General features: G+C 38.5%; 2 protein-coding genes across 2 annotated transcripts in view; both read right to left on the bottom strand.

Moving 5' to 3' along the window:
* Positions 1-10494, bottom strand: part of LOC105930392 — a 76457-nt gene extending 65963 nt beyond the window's left edge. Inside the window, exon 1 of the mRNA XM_012868589.3 lies at positions 10313-10494. Within this exon, the coding sequence (XP_012724043.2) occupies positions 10313-10336 (24 nt within the window). The 5' untranslated portion in view covers positions 10337-10494. The remainder of the gene's footprint in view (positions 1-10312) is intronic.
* A 3318-nt stretch (positions 10495-13812) lies between these two features.
* Positions 13813-20629, bottom strand: dnal1 (dynein, axonemal, light chain 1). The gene is made up of 8 exons (XM_012868632.3): positions 20546-20629; positions 20109-20147; positions 19897-20006; positions 17086-17141; positions 16928-16983; positions 16622-16748; positions 16297-16437; positions 13813-14807 (listed from the first exon to the last, which is right to left on the bottom strand). Exons 1-8 carry the CDS (start codon positions 20546-20548, stop codon positions 14773-14775), a joined length of 567 nt encoding a protein of 188 aa, XP_012724086.1. The 5' UTR covers positions 20549-20629; the 3' UTR covers positions 13813-14772.
* Positions 20630-21324: the final 695 nt, after the last annotated feature.

Genomic DNA, 21324 nt, shown 5'->3' with positions numbered 1-21324 from the left:
ACCCAGCGCAACATTTTTATGAGCCTTGCGCTAAAAAGCCTTAAAAATCCACTTTGTAAACGAATTTTTGCTTTTCTTTTTCCTTGGGTCATAATATGTGAACTAATATATAGCAACTTGTATGATCTCAGAATCAAGAAGTACTTTAAATACACCGATAGCAAAACAACCCTACCCAATTACGGACATACAAAAATCTGTTTTACAGATATAAACTACCCTCTTTTTCTTTAACATTTCAGCTATTTAAATGTGTCATTTTGCATTACCCAATTTTAATCTAATCATCCAGTACATAACTGATGGCACTCATTTCACACATCTTCCAAGATTCAAAGCAACCATCTTTAGGCTGAGCAGCTCCCATCTCAGGAGTGGTACAACAAAAAAGGGATGATCAAGTCAAGAGAGAAAAGGACACCTAGTCCTGTCACACAATATTTTGCTGTATGGCCATTTTTTCGAAAACATATTATAAATCGTATTGTCAGTTGGAAACCTTTTGCAACTAATATGGTAATGGCATAATGACGCAAGATTATCCTCTCAACCGACCAGCTCAGACAAATTAAGCGAGTGGCGTCATTTGGCTCAAATCCCAAAAAAACCCACCCTGCAGCTGTCATGTTTGGCTTCGACAATTTAATTTATTTTCAAACTATCATTTCTCTGGCTCTCCCTCACCAGTGCTATGCCATTATGACGTGACAAACTGCAACTCCCAGCATGCAACACAGTTGGGACTACAACTTCTCGGGCCACCTACAGCTCCAGTCACAACAGAGGTGACTGCCCACAGATGAAATTACACCCCGAGAATACAACCGTTGTGAACCAAGTAGCTTGTTTGTCTTCTGTGCAGCCCCGCTGTGTTGAGAAGATGTTCAGCGGAACTTCTGCATGTTGTTTACATGTGGTGGGTCTGTGATCAAATTCTTGTCATGGCCAAGTTTGCAGCATCACCTTCCCTCTGTGTGGTACGGAGGAAACTAGGAGGCTGCAGTGGCGGCGGGACGGAGGGGTCGTCTGCCATCAGTTGATGCGGGTGGCGTAGGATCTCTCCCCCCCAGGACCGAGGAGCAGGCGACGCTGGCCCGTTTCCAGGGGAGGTGCAGGGACGTTGGTGTTGAGTGCTTCACGGAAACGTGGCTGGGTGGGGCTGTGGCAGTCTCGGCGATCTCAGGGGAAGGCTTTGAACTCGTCCGCGCAGACGGAACTTTGTCGGAGAGCGGAAAAAAAAAAGAGTGGAGGTAGGCTGGCGGTGTTTGTGAATGAGAGGTGGTGGAACGCAGCGCACAGGAAGCAGAAGATATGCTGCTCGGACGTTGAAATCCTGGCAGGGAGTTTGAGAGCTTACTACTTGCCGCGAGAGTTTGGCCACGTGATCTGTCTCTGTGCTTATACACCCCCCCCTCTGATGAGCGAATCCACGGAGCGGTAAACAAACAGAGCACCGCCGCGCCTTCCTACTGATCACAGGGGACTTCAACCACGCCCCCCCGTAGACAAATCTACAATGCTATCCTTCCTATATGTGTCTCGTATTATTTGTGCTGTTGTGCAAGAGGTTTTTTGATATCTCAAACTGTATCCTGTTATAGGATAAAGTTTGAGTTATGTTTTTTACCCTCTCACCTTCCCTTCTTTTGTGGCCTCTATCTTTTCACAGAGTAATGGCAGCGCCCTGTGGTCACCGCGTGGTGACCTTGGCAGCAAGGGTCAGTAAATCGTCTCCCCCTGAAATGTTTGTGATGTTTGTTCATGTTATGGTGATTGTACTGAAACAACAATTTCCCCCTGGGATTATTAAAGTATGTTTGATTCTGTTGTGTACCAGAGGTCTAGACTCCAATTTAATGTTAATTCATCTTTAATTCAAATGGGAGATACCACATCTCTCAGTGAACCAACAAGATCCGTTAGCCCCGCCGAAGAGTCAGAGTGCTCTATCGCCCAGCGATGCAGCCAACACCGCCTTTCATCTCACCAGCAACCCCGGCTGAGATCCAAAGACGCTGAGCAATATCTCAACCATAATTGCAATTTTCACTTTCTGCATTGACACCAAGCAACAAAAATGGCCAGTAGATAAAGAGGTCTGTAAACAAGAACTATTCAAAACATCAATTGTAACTGTTTTTTTTTTATTAATCTGAATATCGTTATTCAAGAGACTAGCTTGTTGAGTTGGACATCAACCTTGCTGAACATATAGTGCAAATCGAAACCAACACTTTGGTTTACGTATTAAACAATTTGACCAGTTCTTAATGCTATGGTGAGATTCCTGAAGGTTTCTGGTAAGAAAGTATTGATTATATAAACTCAAAACAAGGAATACAATTACATTATATCGCCGTTACAACTCTTCCCTTCCGTTTGGAGGCAATCCCACTTTAAACATATTACCGACATCTAAAGGGCGTGTCTTAGCCATTCATTGTTACATTGCAGACCTGTGATTTGAAAATTGCACAAGTTTTTTTTTTTAATTGCAATTATATTGAAATGCAATTAATTGTGCAGCCCTAATCAGTGATGCACTGTTCGTCCTAGTTTCCCTCTGTAACACTGACCAGTTCAAAAACAACCACCCTGCACTAAGAAATCAGATTAGAATTGGAGCAGCATCTTTTATCTTCGACCTGTTCATTTTGCCATCATCTTGACTTTACATAGGTCATGGCTAGGGATGGGAATCGAAAACCGGTTCCTGTTCAGAACCGGTTCTGTGTGTTCCAATTCCATGGAACCGTTTGGCAGCTTGGTTAACGATTCTCTTTGATTCCGTGTGCTCCGGCTCTGAGCAGCACGACGGTACCAAGTTACGTCACGTTTTTTTAACGCCGGTTACGCAAGTTACGTCACGTTTTTTACGCAAGTTACACACACGGCATTCAGTAAGCAAGTACGGCGTGGTCAGGCTTAAAACAAAACAAAACAAATGGCGCGGTCGAAAGTTTGGCTTCATTTTAAGGAAGATAAAGATGGCAACGAGGCTCTTTGCAATCATTGCAAAATGGTATTTACATCCGCGGGAGGAAATACATAAATAGCTTTTAGCTGATGCTGAAGCTAATGGGGATCCTAATAAAAACAAACAAACATCCAAACAGGCAGAAATACCTGCGCACACAACATGGCATACATTTTAACAAATGCCGTGTTTTTGATTCTTACCGGACAGAAGCTAAAGTTACGACCAGCATGGAAGGCAACTCTGGTGGTAAGTAGCTAGTTTTACATCACTAGCTGGTTCCTAGTAAATCATATGGCATTTCTGGAAATAAACCAATTTCCTACCTCTCTTTGGGGTTATTAAGGGAGTGTGCCTTTTTCGTTAATCCAGCCCTTCATTGGTAGCATGTTTAATTAGAACTACTGGTAGCTGGAATTCTTACATGATTCTAGCTATTGCAGTGGATGTAACGAAACATGCTACAAAATTGCTCCGCAGTTCAGGGAGCGAGAGAAAGATGATGCTCTTTTATTTAAATCAGGGGGAGATGAGTTTATTTCCCAAAATTGTACAATAATGCTTTTTCATTAAACGGATGCCTTCTCCATTAGAGGTTATCTAAAGAGAGATTAATAAGCAACTGTCACAAAAAAAACTTACATTTTCTTGTATTCTAAACAACTCATCTACTGTATTTAATTTTGTTCTTATATTCCTTTTTTATTTAAACAAAGATAAATGTTACTCCAGTTGCACATTTGCCGTGGACATCTTGACCTTGTTAGTTTGTAAGGTCGTGTGATAGTTAAGTAAACAAAGTTGATGCTCATCATCAATTTGTTTGTTCTCCTTTTTCCCCCAAATTGGAATCGAATCGTTTCACAGAATCGATAAGGGAATCGGAATCGTGAAAATCTTTTCAATTCCCAACCCTAGTCATGGCACTTTAAACACCAATTATTTCCACTGAATCACAAAACCATTTCTAACAGCATGTTAATATCTTTATATACCAGGACAATCTCAGCATCATCATCCAAATGATTCCAGCTGGACTTGCTCACCATTAAGTGGTCAAATGTTTTAGCTTTCCATATCTAAAATATATACCCATCTCTTTATGCACAAACCTATTTATTTAAACTAAATACAAACATTTGTAAGATTTTCCTTTCATAGTTGCCACATGCTCAGTCAGGAGAAGAGAGAGCTGCAAAGTCAGGAACTTTGCAGTCAGCTGTGGTTTTCTCAAATAGTAGAGAACTTGGAATTGAACATGTATGCATGAGTGCAAGTTGTTTTAATTAGTTTCAATCCAAATGCACAAGTTTCAGGTTGCCCTTAATACTCACTTGATTTAATGATAAATTAACTGAATTTATAATTTATGAAAGCCACATCCACCAAATCACATTTACTAACACACTATAGCAGAATAAGGAGTTTTTAAAGCAATTGCAGCATTGTTTGGAACCAGAGAAAGAAAGGAATGTCTGTTTACTTAAGCAGGAGTAAGAGGACGCCTAGATTATGTTTTTGCCAAGACTGGATGATTTGTTTGGCAAGACTTAATGACAGGACAATTAACGGTTATTTCCCATTATTCACGGTATAATGATTGTATCAGCATTTTTCCAGGAATAATAGAAAAACATCCAGTCGGGACACATGACCAAACATACCACACACATACACCCACCCATACACACACCCATGTAAAAAGACACTATAAGCTATGAAGGCTTATGCAGTTGGGATTCCTTGAATTCCTGCATTAAATTCCTTGAATACAGACATGACTACATTTTGTGAAGATGTGCAAATAAAAGGCCCCCCGTATGGCAGATTTGTGTCTCAGTTTTTCCTAAATTATAAAGTTCTCCCACAAGATCGCTGGGCAACTTGGGGTTAAGTATCTTGCCCAGGGGCACAGCAACATGTTCACTGGGGGAAGCTGGTATCACAACCTTAAACCTTCCAATTACAAGACAACCATTGTAGCCACTCAGCCACTGTTGCCCCAAAGCCACAATTGTCCCAAAGCCGTTTTTTTTTTTTTTTTAAAGTTAAATTACAGAAAAGAAAATTACAGAATGTATTGCATCATAAACACAATGCTGAAAAGACAAAAAAATATGCCAAAAGTGATTTAATTACTATAAATGTCAACCCATAAAACGTTGGATAAAGCACACTGGTTTCTGGCAGTCAAAACAAGTTGAAGGTGATATGGTCCTTGAACTCGCAATCCCGTTGATGGAAGTAAAAAGTTTTCAGTCAAATGAGTAGTCCTTTAGTAAACTGTGTTCTCTTCATTGACCTCCCTCTCGTTACTTATAGTTCAGGCAGCGAGAACAATGTCTGTATTGCATCCTTGACTTCCTGTTGTAGAAACTTCACATTAGAAGGAGACCTGTAGCTCAACATTTGATGAAAGATGCCAGGGTGGGTGTTCTTCATACTTCGACATGGTGCCAAAGAGAAGTGGAGAAGAGATATTTTGCTTAACCCATTCACACCAGAAAAATTTTAAAGGGTAAAAACAAATATCTTCTTTATTTGCAGCCCACAACCCTTGTCAAAAAAGGACATCCAACCCTGGACCAGGGTTGGGAACCACTGTTCTACAGAATACTTGGGTTATGGTTTTGTAGATCTTTCCCCCTTCTAAACAAACCCCATTTTAATTGAAGAAATCCAGTGTCCAGTTCTTATTCAGTTTAATTGATTTGACTGTGCTTTTATTGAAATATTTAGAAATCACTAATATTTTCTCTAAAACAGCAGTAAATTACAGTAATAACTGTCACCTATGCAAGTTCCTTGTACATTTATTACTAAAGATATTACTAAAAGATGTCTCTTTCACACATATAGTGCATTTAAAGAAGGAAAATTGCGGGGGGAAGGTTTATTCACAGGCTGTCAAATAACTTGGAATGTTAAACCTGGTCACAAATCGAGCTGTTAGGAGGTTGCCAACAACTAACTTCAGTCAAAATTTTTGTAAGAGTTTTGCACAGCTGTACGACATCCAAGTTCTGAAAGACAAATTTTGCTGGTCTGTATGGGTTAGCAGGATCAGTTCAATATACAAGAACAAAACAAAAAAAATTATTCAAGAGACACGTCACCAACAGATGCTAAACTGATGAAAGTGTGTTGTGTTGGTCTCATGAACATTTCTCAAAAGATTAACATTTTAATATCTGTACAATTTAGCATTTCCCCAGGACAGTTCTTTAATTCGGTTTTCTGATGCGCTTTTGCCAATAAAAAAAAAAAAGTGTAGGCTACTAGCAATTTGCTGGCGTGTCCCTTAAAGGTAGACTCAAAATTACAGATAATTTGTTTCATTCTTCACCAAAGAGCAAATACACAAAAAGAGTTTGAAGTTTAGGAACAGATTTAAGTGTAACATTCAATCTTTTCTACAAAAATAGTGGAAGACTTGTGACCCAGGATATATACATGTTCAGATTACAAACATTACACAAAAAACAAGACAATCCTGCTTGTGTTCTGGTAGGAACACAAACAGGACTCTGATATATTATATTTAAAAAAGGTACTTTTTCTCCCCAATAACATTTGCATGATGCATATTCTTTCATTACTCACTTTTGTAAGTTATTTTGATTTCTCATGAGGACCTCAACACCCCACAGTTGTGGATGCGCATTGGGGTCTGGACTTCAATTAGGAAATTGTTGCACTAAATGGATTCCAAGAATATCCATCAGCCAAAACTTGTGTCAACAGCAAGTTCAATAAAACATCAACTTTCATATCCAGGTGTTCCAACAAAAAAAACCAATACTGTCAGTTGTGTCGAGCTTTACCCAACCGCCATTTACAAGAACATTTTTGTGAGTACAAGGTGAAAGGCCAATGTTTAGTTGTTATCCAATTCTCTTTTAGAACCGGTATAAGCTCTTCAAATATAAAGTCCAAAGGGTGAGAGGCTAGGGTAATGGTAAATTAAATCTTATCCAGCCTCCCCTGGCTTTAAGATGTACCCCCCCAAAAAAAAACTTAGAGGGAGTTGAACAGGAGGGACTCTAGTCAGATATCCAGACCACCATTTTAATATTAAGAAGCAGCAGCTCTAATTCAAGAATTTGAAAAAGAAAAGCTCAGAATACAATGTGGTTCTGCTTTTCCACTTGCTCTCCCAAGATTTCCAACCAATCAATGAGTGTAATGCTGCTTAGGTGAACAACAAATGGGGCTAGGGTTTTTACTGATCTTCAAAAGAGCCTATTTTACAGCAGCTTCTGCCACAACCAAAACATGTTCTCTGCAACATTCCTGCCTCAACATAGGAGATTCTCTTTTTGGAGGCATGAATCCTGGAGAACATAAATCTAGTCATAAAGTAGTCTAATGTGGCTGGTGAGTGGGTAGTTAATCTTCATCATTGATTGGATAAGAAATCTAGACAATGTGTAACATGAAGACTACATGCCTTGCATATATTAGAGCACTACTATACACTTGCCTTTCAAACATAAATTCCCCTTATGCATGTTAATTCTAAGCACATTACCCATATATATTTGCATTATTCTTTATGCTTCATGATGCAATAAACATCAAATAGGATTAATTTCATGGTCAGACATAATCCCAAATGGTCATCAGGGAGAACCACCAATACCTGCTGCTTTGGTGTTGATATTAAGATGAACAACATTATGCACACGTGACATTTCTATAAGCCTATGAAGGCCCAAGACCAAATACCCACAGAGAAAGATTTCAATGATTCATATTCATCATGTTTGATGCATTTCAGTGTTAGACTCAGAGGTCTTCAGTTTCACTTTGCAGTCAGATATTTGGATGAGAACAAATCTCCTTTCACATAACATCGTGTCATTCTAAGTCTTGAAGTACAACAACAATGTAAATCTTTATCAAGCTTGACAAACTTAAATTGTACACACATTTCAGGCGTGAACAAAAACAATATAAACTTGCATATAGACAGAACAACTTCGGTCACTTTCATTCTGTACTACATGTGTCAATATTGCATAAACTATACATTACAGACACTGTTCCCTATAAATCTATTGACAAATTCTCATAACTGGCAAATTCCCATTTAATTGTCTTCAAGGAAGCGCATGGAAAAAATACTGAAGAGCGACGACAATATTAACGACCACCATGAATTGAGTGGATCAAACCGAAGTATACACTTTACCGTTTACAAAACACAAACCATATCTGAATGAAACAAAACAAAAAGATAAAAGGACACTTCAGCTTTCCATGCAGACTGCCGCTGTATTTAATAACCTAATCTGCAGATTTAGCGACTTCGACTCATTTTACACACACAATTTTACATAAAAACAAAAAACCCCAGATGGACATACAGTTAAGACTTGAATAATAGGATATAGTCCGGAAATAAAAATTTTCTCGACACTAGTTTCATTTTCCATACCACTCCACCCCTGGGAAATCCTAATGTAACTCAGTAGTTTTCCAGACTTTTGATATTCGACACCAATTATCCCCGAGACTTCTAAATTTCTTATTCAATTCTTTATCATAAACTGTAGTTATATTTACCTAAAGATGGTAATATGACTCAAAAACAATTTGGGGGAAACTGTTTAAGAATCAATTTATACCAACAAAATTGGTAAATATTTATAAGACAGCAGCAGACCATTCGCTTCTCACTGAAGCTGACCAGGTGTGATGAAGGCTTTTGAGTTCATTTACATTCACAGCAGTGAATAGATTGTCACTCTGGACACATGCAGAGATGGTAATAATGCGTCTCAAAGCAAGCAACAGAGACAGATCTATTTACATGTTAAGGAAGACCATCTCAGGCTCCCCATAAAAAAAAAAAAAAAAAACTTCATTTTTTTTAAATCTCACCAAAAAAAAACAAAAAAAAAACTGCCTCACTGTGGTTCAATGTTAAATATGCCATGTTAAATATGCTAGTCTGAAACTTTACTTTGGTGTCCAGATGATTTTTTTTTTCATTTAAAATTACATACTTTAATATATAGTATTAAATATTCCCCTTTATAGTCCCACAGAAGGGAAACTTGTCTCTTCAGGGAGGCAGAGTAACAGACTGAGATTCGAACCGCGGACCTTTGGGGCCTCTCCAAGACGCAAGCGCCCGGTTCTACAACCAAGTGGTGAGCCACTTTATTGTTTAGAAACGGCAAATCGTTTGGATTCAATCTTTGAATGAATGAATTGATTTATTTATTTCAGACAATTAACAAATTTAACACACATTTAACAAATATTAAATAAATCAATTTCAGAAATTACCACATAATAAAAAATAATCAATTTAAGAAATTCTTCAACCAAGGACTACATAAAAAGTAATTGATAAACATTAAATTAAATTTTCTGTTCCAGTTCAATTAAATAATTTGAACATAAATAGAGATGAGATAAACAACATTTTCCTCTAAATAAAATATATCAGGTATATTTACCCTGATTTCTGACATTGATTAGTGATTAAAGAAAGTTGTCTGAAAAGAAAGTTGTCTGAAAAGACAATAGTTGGTTCTGCTCCTTTATTGCGTGCAGTCATGCAGAGGGGCAACGGGAAATGTCTACAGAGCTTCGTCGCCACAAAACAATCCAGTGAGGCGAAAACCAAAAAACACAAACGAACATCCCCTGCAGCAGCACGGTACGCCACCGCCACCCACAAAGCAGAAGTTATTTCCTGCAGCAGATAGAGACATGCTGACTGAAACGCGCCTCTTGCCATAACATCGCTCCACCCGCGGCTCCGTTGTTTTTTTTTTTTTTTTTTTTTTGCATTAGATTTCCGTTTCCCGCAGCGACGCAGACTCAGATAGTTGCCTTCATTGTTTTCAGGCGTGAAAATAAAAAAGGGGCGAAGCCACTGTTTAGACTCATAACTAGAGAACACGCATAATGTAAGCGGGCTACGTTTCCAGCCCAATAACAATGATTTCACCGCTTCCTTTCACTCACTTCTAACATAACATAACAGTGCAACATCTCGACCTGATATATTTTTCTAGTTTTAACTCCTCCATTATGTTTGGAATTAACCAATACGGCAAACTCACACGACCTGTTTTTAATGTAACCAAATTACACATTTAGCGCGCGCCGTCGGCGTATTTTGACCCGTGATGAAAACTTGGCTCGTGCAAGAATGCCCGCGCGCACAGCGTGCCGACTCCTGCTTAACTGTGGCCTGAGGTTGACAAACAAACCGACCCCGAAATGGCCGTGGCTGCTGACCGCATGGCCTCTCTTGGCGAACTTGTTGTGGCTCACTCACGTTTGAAGTTTGCGGGCGCGAAAGAAGTCACCCACCTGGCAATTAATCTTGCACTCCATGGTCGGAACAAGCGAACTTAAACTCGTTGCTCTCTTTGCAGAATTGGTTTTGTCCGGATGTGTTCGTGCATTAGCGGCAGCTGTCAAGGGTCTTCGCCAGGCTACATCCTCCCGCAGAAGCGTTTCGCCCTCTTCGTGGTTGCTGCGAGATTGTTTGAGCGCAAAAACCTCCCAGAGTTTAGTGGCCAGACTTCTGACTCCTCCTCTTTCTGCCTCCGCCCCCCTTTATGGAGCCTCGTTGGTGCCAGCTCGCTAAATAAATGTCGCCTCGTAAAAGTAGGGGCATTGTGCAACTGGTGTTTTTTTTTTTGTTGTTTCTTTTTTAAAAACGTGTTAAAAAAACGTGGTGCGAGTATGGAGAATAAAAATAAAAAATAGTTTATTTTGATGTGATAAAACAGGAGAGGACTTTCTCATTTCCTCCACAAGGCCATGACACATTGTGTTTAAAATAGTGATGAATTATGGCATGTCTGCTCTACAACAACAAATAACGATTGTGAGAGCACAAACAGGCTTTAGTGTCACACATGTGCACAACTTCCTCCCATCCCAGTGGGAAAAACGAGGATGTTTTTTTTTTTTTGTTACTTCCTCTTTTAAATTGCCCTACTAAGCAGGTTTGATATCAGATTACATCAGATTGACAAACACCACTGAGAGTGCAGGAAAGCAGATAATTTCTCTCACAGAAGTGAGTACAGTTGCTTATATAATTACATATTAACTTTAATATTTTCACGAGAAAACAAAAACACACAAAAAAAATCCCTTTTATAACAAGTACTGTAGCATCTGGAGTTTATATACAAATTTTGGACCAACGTGTTTTCATCTCTTAATTAGCTCATCAAAAGTTATTATGACGAGGCATGTACTGTGTAAATTATGTCTAAATAACTATGTTGAGAGATAGCGGGAGTCGTTTGGTAAGGGGTAAGAAACGAAATAAGTCAAAGATGCCAGACAGGCAAAACAGCAGGGAAACAAATCCCAATTGACACGAATTGTTTCACAAAGCACAGAAAAAAGTGGGTTACTGAGATTTAAAAAATAGAACCTAATACAACTGAACAATAGAAACTTAGACATCGACACGGAAAAGTCAGTCAATGTCAAGTAGTATTAGTTTAAGACTGGCAGATAACATGATAACATTATCTTATTCTTTTACATCTTTCAATGTACTTGACTGTCCTTTTTGTAATTTTACTTGATTTTTGTAAAGTGTCTTTGATTATTATTATTATTATTATTATTATTATTATTATTATTATTATACTCTCCCAGAGTTCTCCTCAATCTCAGCTGTTGCAAAAAGAGAAATTCTCCAACAGGACTTGTAGTGGATTAATATCTTACAATGAATATATTCTTATCACAATGGTTAAAGGGTGTGCTGTAACATATACCTAAAAAAAGAATGTGTGTGTGTCACTCCAGATGTCAAGATAAGAGGTAGAGGGTCAATGCAAACAAACCGAGGCAGGGGACAAGACATCTGGACCAAAGAGCAAGCCATTTGCAATGTAAACAGAAAGTGCATGGTCCATGTTTGGAAGGGGTAATATATGTGTAACCATGTCTGAAATGGGTAGTGATGCATAACCATGTTTGTAAAAAACACGCACCCTAGGGAAATTTCCACAGGTACATAATAGGATAACAGAGATAAAATGACTACGTCGTCCGGAGGACATCCACGACAGACTCTATGAAAAATCTTTTTTTTTTTTTTACCTTTAAATCAAGATACTGTTTTTCTTGCCATTGTAGATCTTGGAGTTGTATGATTAAGAGAGAAAACTACAGATAATCTAAAACATGAACTGCTCTTATTTTTTAAATTTGACATTAGTTTGGCAGTGTGACAAGTGTAATTTTTTGTAACGTCTTTACTGTAGTCCACTTTCTGGAGATGATGTAATCAAAAATAAAGTCCAAAAGAGGCTAAACCAAGCAATAAATGTCAAAAGACTACTTTATTTTACTATTTGGATGACTCCTCGGATAGTTATCACAATATTCAGCAATATTGTCACAATTATATGTTTTACTGAAGTCATGCAGCTCAAGCTTTATCAGACTGAGACCCCATTGGGTCTGGGGCCTTTCTTTACTGAATCTGATTCTGTGTTGAACTCTTTTTTTCCCCATCAGACATAAGACACTAAGAACTGTTACCATTTTATTGACTTTCTTCTGTTGGAACAAACACCATTTTCAGTTTTCTTGAAGAGGTTTTTGTGTGGTGTCTGCCATTTATATGAATAACATTTTTATCTCTCATATCTTTGTGAGACTAGCCCAAACTAAGCTTTTGCCCTAGCCACAGTAAATCTTGAGGCCTTGATAGGGTCATCATTCTGTTGTTCCTGCATTCCTTCCTTACTGCTGTGTTTTCACTTTGCCTCCCCTGTATTTTTGTATTGGAAGTTCTCCGTTTTCTTTATTAAATCTATCCATTCCGACACCGCGGCTCTGTCCCATCGCTGTCTGCAACAACACCACCCCATCACACATTTATTCCTTTTGTCCCCGAGAACTAATTCTGTATCTATGAGACTTTTTATGTTTCATTGTGGTATGTCTTGAATTGTTGTGTATTGGAAAATTTCCCACAAAGAAACTATAACACTAGAAAGATTCAAAAATCCGGTCAGCAACTTTGACTACTTTGATGTCAATAAAGATTACTCCACTGACTAGGAAAGATATAAAATTTTTTTTCCTTGCCATTTTTGATAAATTATACATATACTGGGCCAACACATTTTTTGTATTTGATGCCCATTTTAAACAGTTGTATTGTGTTTTGAGAGATGCCTGTCTCATTTATAGACTATAATTAATTTTAGGATTCATTGTATGCAATCAATGATGTAATTTCTTTGCTTTCATGCCTTTGTGTACCTCTCTTCAATGTCTGTTTCATTTGCTGCCGTTTGTTCTCTGCCCTCACAGTGCCGATGCAAGATGTAGAGAAGTTTATTCGTGAAAGCAAGAGGAAAACTGCTTTCTAAAGTCGTATTTTATGCTGTAAACTACAGCCTAAGCTACAACAAATTGCCATGTAGTTAAACCGTAGCTCCTGATTAAAGAAGAATCCTTCACCCAGCCAGGTGTCTCATCTTTCGGAAGTTCTCCTCTTCAGAAAATACTAATCTTTACAATACTGATGTGACTTGTGATGATCATTTTTCTGATACTGTCCCATGTAATTGATACGTTATGGCTTAAAATAAAAATATGAATTATGTAATAAATAAAAAAAATAGTGTTTTTGAATTGCAGTAGCGGCTAGAATGAATTATGAAGATTTATCATATTTTACATATAGAATATATGGCAAACATGAATAAAGGTGACAGTAAATCTTAAAAAATAAAACACATAGCGGGAACAAAACTAGATTGCCTTGCACATGATCACTGTAGATTACGAAAATCAGAAAGAAATATTTTTCTAAAGCATAATGAGGTTTACAAAGCATGTTTAATAGAACAAAATCAGCTTCAACCGAGACAATACAGTAATATATTAACAATATATGAATTAATATATTAAACTTTTAAAGTGTTAAACATGCAGCGGTTACATGTAGGAACTAGAACAATTCAAGATGGACACCAGGGTACACCGAGTGGTGGTAAAATCCATGCTGCATGCATCGACCTTCTTTTAATCCACAAGACTGCAACTTTGCCATGAAACAGAACAACAGAGTAAAAATGTTCTTCCTCATAAAAGACGGAAAAATTTCATACAACACAAGAAAGCTGTTTAATTTGGTCGTATTAAAGCTCATTTGGCTCCGCGTTTGTCCAAAAATATGTTTCAGTTCTGTTCCGTTAATAGTTTTTAAAAAACGAAATTATTTTCTGTTTCAATTCTTACTGTCTTTGTGAATAAACCCCTATTTCATGAAACTGTAGAAACCGTGTGCCGCTCACAAACCATTGGCAGAATGCAATGAAGTACATTTCAATTGTGCTTCATTAATCAGTTATTTTTACTAAAGAAACCTTTGAACCCAGGAAATAATTCTCCTGTTTCATGTGAGAAACCTTAGATGCTGCGTTGGCCGCATAAACAGTACTGTTCCACCAAACTGATTTTCAAACATAAAGCATCAGTTTTGTAAAACAATCTGATAGGAAATAAAAAAAAAATCAATCCATTAAATCACATTAAGACATGCTCTACATGTAGACATACACATAAGTCATCATAAATCATCTGACTCTTGGCCAAAAGTCAGCAGTTCAGGATTTATTTATTTTGTGCTTGTTGATCTACAGCTAAAAACTTTGTTCAATATATTTTTTTTATAGACAGGTGAGAGCACTATTCTAAAAAAAAAATACACCACCTAAAAAAACGGGAAGATCTTAAGAAAGACAGTGTTTTTGGCATCTCATTTTGCATGTTCCACTTCAATCATCCACCGGCTCCTTAATGATGGGGATCCCTGGAATGAAAAGAGGAAGTCATTATCAAATCACCTTCAGTTAAAACCACAGTTTTTCATACATTTCACAAAAAGACATATAACATTTTTTTTACTGTAACATCCTCAGCTGTGGATGCATATTAAAGCAACACCTCCAACCCAATGCATCCCTGTGTGATTTCATGGGAATATCAAACATTAATATTCCACGATATCAGAATTGTGGAGTAAGACTATTATTCCACGATTAAGACTAGCTTAACCCCGCGTACAATTTATTTTATATGCCTGAGGTATCATGTTCATCTTTTCAAGCAATTAAATGAAAGTACAAACACCATCACACAACTCAAGAAAGGATTCTTTGTCCATGAAGGTGTTTTTGTTGCATAATGTGCATATCTACTCCATAAAAAAGGAGAAGAAAACATAGTAAAAATGCAGACTTAGACTGGTTAGGGGGTTTCCTTATCCATGGTGAAATGATTCCTGGACAAATATGGACTTAATATGGGCTTTCAGCAAGAAAAATTAGATTAGATTAGATTAGATTAGATTAGATTAGATTAGATTAGATTAGATTAGATTCAACTTTATTGTCATTACACAGGTACAGGTACAAGGCAACGAAATGCAGTTTAGGTCTAACCAGAAGTGCAATAGCAGCAAGTGCAGGATAAACAATGGTTCCATAAGTACAGGACATGGGTTATTACTGAATAAATATAGAGATGTATACTATTATAGACAGAATTTTACTGATCGATTTGTCCTAGTGTGTCCCCTGGACAAAAAGGTACCATTTGTACAAAAAAACAAAACAAATAAAAACAAAAACAAAAAAACAACAACATATAAAGCCAAATTTCAATTTGTCAAGGCACTCGGGGACAAAAAGCTTAAATTTTGGAAACATCTCTGATGGTCTGTTGAAACTAAAACTGAAGTGTTTCATCATTATAGTCCATTGTTACATTCAGAAGAAAGAGGGCGAGGTTTGCAAGCCTGGAAACATGATCCCGCCTGCAAAGCTACAGGGGTGGCAGCATCATGCCTCCGTGTTTTGTTGCAGGAGGGACCGTCAAAATAGGGTGAGATGTTTCCATATTCCAATGCTGAGAAAAAGGGTTAAAATGGCTTAAAAGTAAAGAATGGGAAGTGCTTACACATATAAGGCTGTGTCTGTGTTGCTTCTCACATTTACCTTACGTTCTATTCTCCCGATATTGAACAGTAGAAGAATTTTATCATGCAATCATTGTGACAAGTATTGAATGAAGCGTTTGTAGACATCATGATGAACAAAAGCCGGTCACAAGTAGTCTTGTGTGTTTTGTTTAACACCTCGCAATCAGTAGTGTTCAGTTACTGCAGCAATGTTTTACGAAACTTTCTGATGAAATTTATGTTGCACAGCTCAAAAGATCAGGATGAAAGCAGAGAGACGACTGCACCCCTAGGATTCAGGCTTTAGAGTTTTAGAAACATGTGCGCTTAATGCCCTCACCATCTAGTTTCCGTAGATTAGGAAGCCTTTTGGAGGCTTCATCCAACCAGTTTCCATCTGTGGATTGCTTCTCCTGCAGTGGATTTCCAAGAAAAACCAGTTCCAGCAAGCTGGATAGGTCAGCGAGCCTCACAAACTCTGCTGCATAACAGAAAAAAAAAAAAAAAAACGATGCACTTAACACCGAATCCATATTGTGGATTTAACAATTTCAATAACATAAAAAATCAATTACCTAAAAAGACCAACACAGAAAGCTTTTAGAATGTAACACAATTTCTATTTTAAACTAAACCGGCTGATTGTGTTGATAAGCGTAGCGTACCCCAATCTTTAACGAGGTTGTTGGACATATAGAGGACTTTCAGTTTTTGCATGGAGCTGACGCCTTTCAGTTTGTCTATCAAATTATATGAAATCCACAACTCCTCTAAAGTGTCTCCGACGGCCTCCTGCGAACACACGAGCAACAAACTCAGACAAAAAGAGGAAATCAGAGAATGAACTGAGCAGGTTCAATTGCTTGTGTAATCAAAAAATATTGTCTTTGGAGGGAAATAAAAAACAGAAAACTTAATGAAGCCAGGAAATTAAATTTGTTGGTGTTAATTCAGGACCGTATGTAACTTACCAACCCCGTGAGATTCTTTATATTATTTCTGCTTAATGAAAGTATCTTCAAGTTCTCTAAAAGGACACAAACAGTTCATTAAATCAATAAATCTCCATCTGTTAAGAAGAGAAACGCCTCTGGGGGGGATGTGCATCTATAAGGTAGTTCACACTCACTGAGGCCATTGAGATTGGTTATTTTTTCAATGCAGTTGGTGGACAGGGACAGCTTCCTGAGGAGGACATGGGACAAAAAACATTTAAGGTATTTGAAGGATGAACTCAACATTTGATTAAAAACTGTTAAAGATAATTTTGTTAAGAGCGGCTTTGTTTATCTTGTGCTATCTCTGTAGTTATGCTGCTATAGGCTTAGGCTGCTGGAGGACATCAGGGTCTAGTTCTCTCACTCTGCTGAGTTCTCCTACTGTTCTCCAATTTGCATTGCTTGTTGTTATTTCAACTTTTAACTTTTTGTTCAGTTCTCTGTCATTTTTTTCCCCTTCATAGTAGATACACCTGGTTTGGCGTTCTGTTAGCTGTGACATTATCCAGGGAAGACAGATCGCCCGCTACTACCACCTAAAGTAGCGGGCGATCTGTCTGCATCAATGTGCTTTTTTATGTCCTTGCTTTGTCTTCTCTAACCCCCAGTCAGTCGAGGCAGATGACCGTTCACACTGGTTCTGGTTCTGCTGGAAGTTTTCCTTCCCGTTAAAGGGGAGTTTTCCTCTCCACTGTCGCTTCATCCATGCTCAGTATGAGGGATTGATGCAAAGCCATGGATGATGCAGACGACTGTCCCTGTAGCTCTACGCTCTTTCAGGAGGAGTGGATGCTGCTTGTCAAGACTTGATGCAATCTACTAGATTTCCTTACATAGCAAACATTTTGACAAATCTGTCTGGATAATATGTTTGAATTTGTAAAGTGCCTTGAGATGACATATGTTGTGAACTGGCGCTATATAAATAATAAATTGAAATTGTTTCCCATGCCACAGTGTCATATGATGACAATTTCCCTTTCTGGGATTAATATCGTATTATGTTAATGTTAATGTTAAATGGCTGCTCCCATCTAGAGGCTGCCAGAAAGAAAATTTATTGAACTGTTAACTGGAATCATTTAAAAAAAAGTCAAAATTTATTTGCAGCATATTTAATCCTGAGTGAGTGAATACATCTAATCAAATGATACAGCCCTGTACAGGCGTGGACGGTTGTGAATTTCACACTTTCATGATAACCTTGAGTAAAAGCACAGCAATTTCACCGTGTCACGTATTCGTATAAACATTTAAAACAATGACAACCATAATATATTTTAATCTAGAAAGAAACACGAGTGTGACAAGCCGAATTTCGCCATTTAATTACTCGTGCTTTCTGCTCACACAGACAGCCTGCGGTTGGCTGGTTCCCAACTATAGTTTCAAAATAAAGTGACCTTCAGTTCCCAGAAAAAAATGCTGCCAGTGTTTTTCACAACCTGAAATATATCCAAACAGCCTAGTTAGTCTGTCTATTAAGCTAGGGAAACGTGTTCTGCTGGCTGTCAGGCAGTGTGCAGCAATAGATGTGGGAGAGAGGAGCGCAGGATTACTCTATGCTCTATACAGCCATCTTAAATTGGGTCGCTCAGACATGTTCTGTGGCATCTCATTCAAAAAGGACCGTAGGAACATTAAGAAAGAATGGTTTTTGGTTTTGAAACCGTGGTCTCTGAAGTTTGCATATATGACTTATTGTGTTCACACTCCCTATTACAGTTCATTGTAAGTTCAACCTGATTAGGGGATATGTAGTTTGTGCCTAGACAAAAGCCAGCTGCAGATGCAGTGCCTGGGAGAGATATGTCCCTCTGTCTTCTTTGAAGTAATTAACCGCCTGGGAACGAGGTTGGGTATGACCTTCACATGTCAGAGCTCTCTTCGGACAACCAGACGGAAGAGGCAAGCTCAAAGCCCATATTATTGTGCGTGTGATGTCTTTAAGTACAAATAGTGTGACTGTAAGCATAGCTTTTTAGGAGTTCTATATTGGACAAGACTTCTCCCCGATCAAGGGGTAGATATGGGATTTCCATACAGGCCAGACTGAAATAATATGTTAAACCAAGCCTGAGTCGACGGCGTGTCCTTTGGAGATGTGCTGCAATGCTGTGACTATGGTGGAATTGTAAGTTCAGCAAACTGGGGACAGTCTGGGAAAAAAAGTCCAAGAATGGCCAGAGTTCATGTGTTAAGGCGTGCTGTTTAGACTGTGCTACTCTGATGCAAGTTCCAAATATGGAGGTAACAAACGCAGGGAAAACAGAAACTAAAAGCAAATATTAAAAACAGTTGGACTACAAAGTTGAACTAATGATGTTTCAGTAAAACAATTTAACAAGAACAGTCGCAGGCAATCCTAAACAAATGCTTTGATCTTCATTTAAAAGAACTCAGGCTTTCAGCACTTTTACAGTTTTCTGGGAGTTTGTTCCAGATAATTGGAGCATAGGAACTAAATGCTGCTTCTCCATGTTTAGTTCTGGTTCTAGGTATGCAGAGCAGGCTGGAGCCAGAAGACCTTAGTGCTCTGGATTGTTGATACACTGATAACAAGTCTGTGATGTATTTAGGTGCTAAGCCATTCAGGGATTTATAGACTAACAGAAGTATTTTAAAGTCTATTCTCTGAGATACAGGGAGCCAGTGTAAGGACTTTAGAACTGGGGTTATGTTCTCTGCTTTCTTAGTCTTAGTGAGGACGTACTTGTAATAAAAGTCCCCCACATTGGCTTTAAGAGATAATTCTATCGTCTACTTTCTTTTTATTCCATATGACAACTGTTTCGGGTCCTCTTTTAATTTTCCCACAAGAACTTGACCCAAAATACACTTCAAAACAGTAACTCTTTAAAACCCTGGCATACCTTTGTTTAGGGTTGACAGGCCCTCGTCTAGTTGTGTTTATCAGAAACCGCATGAAAAAGAGGACTTACTCGCAGCAGCTCAACGTGGCGAGAGAAGGGTCCATCTTCTCTATAGGAGGAATCTGACCGTACAGTTTAATTTCTTTAGCCTCACTTGCTTTCTCCTTGGTCTTCTCTTCCTGCGTGCACAAAACGTTCAAAAGCAGCAATTCAAACATGTAGCCCAACCTAAAACAAGCGCCCTTTTTCTTGTTCCTTTTAATAAGCATCTGTACTCTCACCCATTTGCTTAGAGCTTCTTTCACAGTAGCAGTCTTGGCCTGGAAAGAAAACATTAAAGAGAGGCTGGGGTTAAACTGTGATGACACACTAGCAGCAAGGTAACAAGGGCAGCTGGCAGCGTCCCAATGTAAACACGCTGCATAAACCCCCCAGATATTAAACACACTGCATCATGATCATTACTGATGGGGGTTATTTATCGCCACACTCTACAGACAATTATATTTCACGTCGTTTGGTAAACTGAACATGTGGACAGACCACTAAGACTGAGCTGATGTTAGCCAGCTATCAGCTAATTCTGCAATTAAACGTGTTTAGAGCCGAACCAGCGGGTCGTGGTGGAAGAGGTTGCATGTCCGCCTCTCATGTTTCACTCAGGGCGGAATAAATAACCAAACAGTGCGTAAAATATGCTGAAAGTAACCGGACTTACCATATTGACTACTAATATCTGCTCCGGTGCTAACAGCGTCCAACGCTCGGCTCTGGTTGCTATGGCAGCGACACGCTGCGCATGCGTACTGTTTGCAGCTCGCCCGTTTTTGTTTCTTTTTTATTTTTCTTCCTCCAAAACACGACACACGAGTAAAAATAGCTTGGCAATGGCAAATATTAAATAATAAAAAATTAAAATAGACAAGAACAACAACAATCGCAATATGATGAAGTGGATCCGGGCGTCCTGCTGGAAATATGGAGTGATAATAAGAGAACATGGTTTCACAGAGACATTTTGTTGGCTAGTCTGTGAGAGCCAAACCCAAATAAAGACAATCCAGTCCAACTTTATTTATAAAGCACTTTAAACTCACAGAGAGCAAAATGCTGCACAAAAAACACAAATCTAAACAGAATAAAATTCAGTAATATCGATAAAAAAAAACAATATAGGAAAATAAACACAGAAAAACTGGCATGAAACCAACAAACACCCACATCCTCTTGAGTGTTAAAAGCCGAAGTAAAAAAGATGAGTCTTTCAAAGAGATTTAATAATGGTCAAAGAAGAAGCCTGGCTGATAAACAGCGGTAAATCATTCCAGAGTTTGGTTTGGGGCCGTGTACAGAGAGAGCACTGTCCCCTCTGACCTTTCGCCTGGTTCTTGGCACAGACAAGAGTAAAAAGGTCAGCTGACGTGAGAGAATGGGGCGGTACATTACCAAGTATGAGGTCAGACAACATTAAACCAGTAGTGATGAACTGTGCCTGAA

This window comes from Fundulus heteroclitus, chromosome 13 (assembly GCF_011125445.2).
Source record: "Fundulus heteroclitus isolate FHET01 chromosome 13, MU-UCD_Fhet_4.1, whole genome shotgun sequence".
NCBI classification, from domain to species: domain Eukaryota; kingdom Metazoa; phylum Chordata; class Actinopteri; order Cyprinodontiformes; family Fundulidae; genus Fundulus; species Fundulus heteroclitus.
This window is presented reverse-complemented; position numbering and strand designations above follow the sequence as displayed.

Bases quoted from the DNA above. Each gene is read 5' to 3' on its own strand.
- dnal1 (XM_012868632.3), bottom strand. The intron at 20,007-20,108 runs GTGAGAGTACAG...TTGTGCACGCAG, and splicing joins AAGAAGCTCTAAGCAAATGG to GAAGAGAAGACCAAGGAGAA. The intron at 16,438-16,621 runs GTACGCTACGCT...TCTGTTATGCAG, and splicing joins CAACCTCGTTAAAGATTGGG to CAGAGTTTGTGAGGCTCGCT.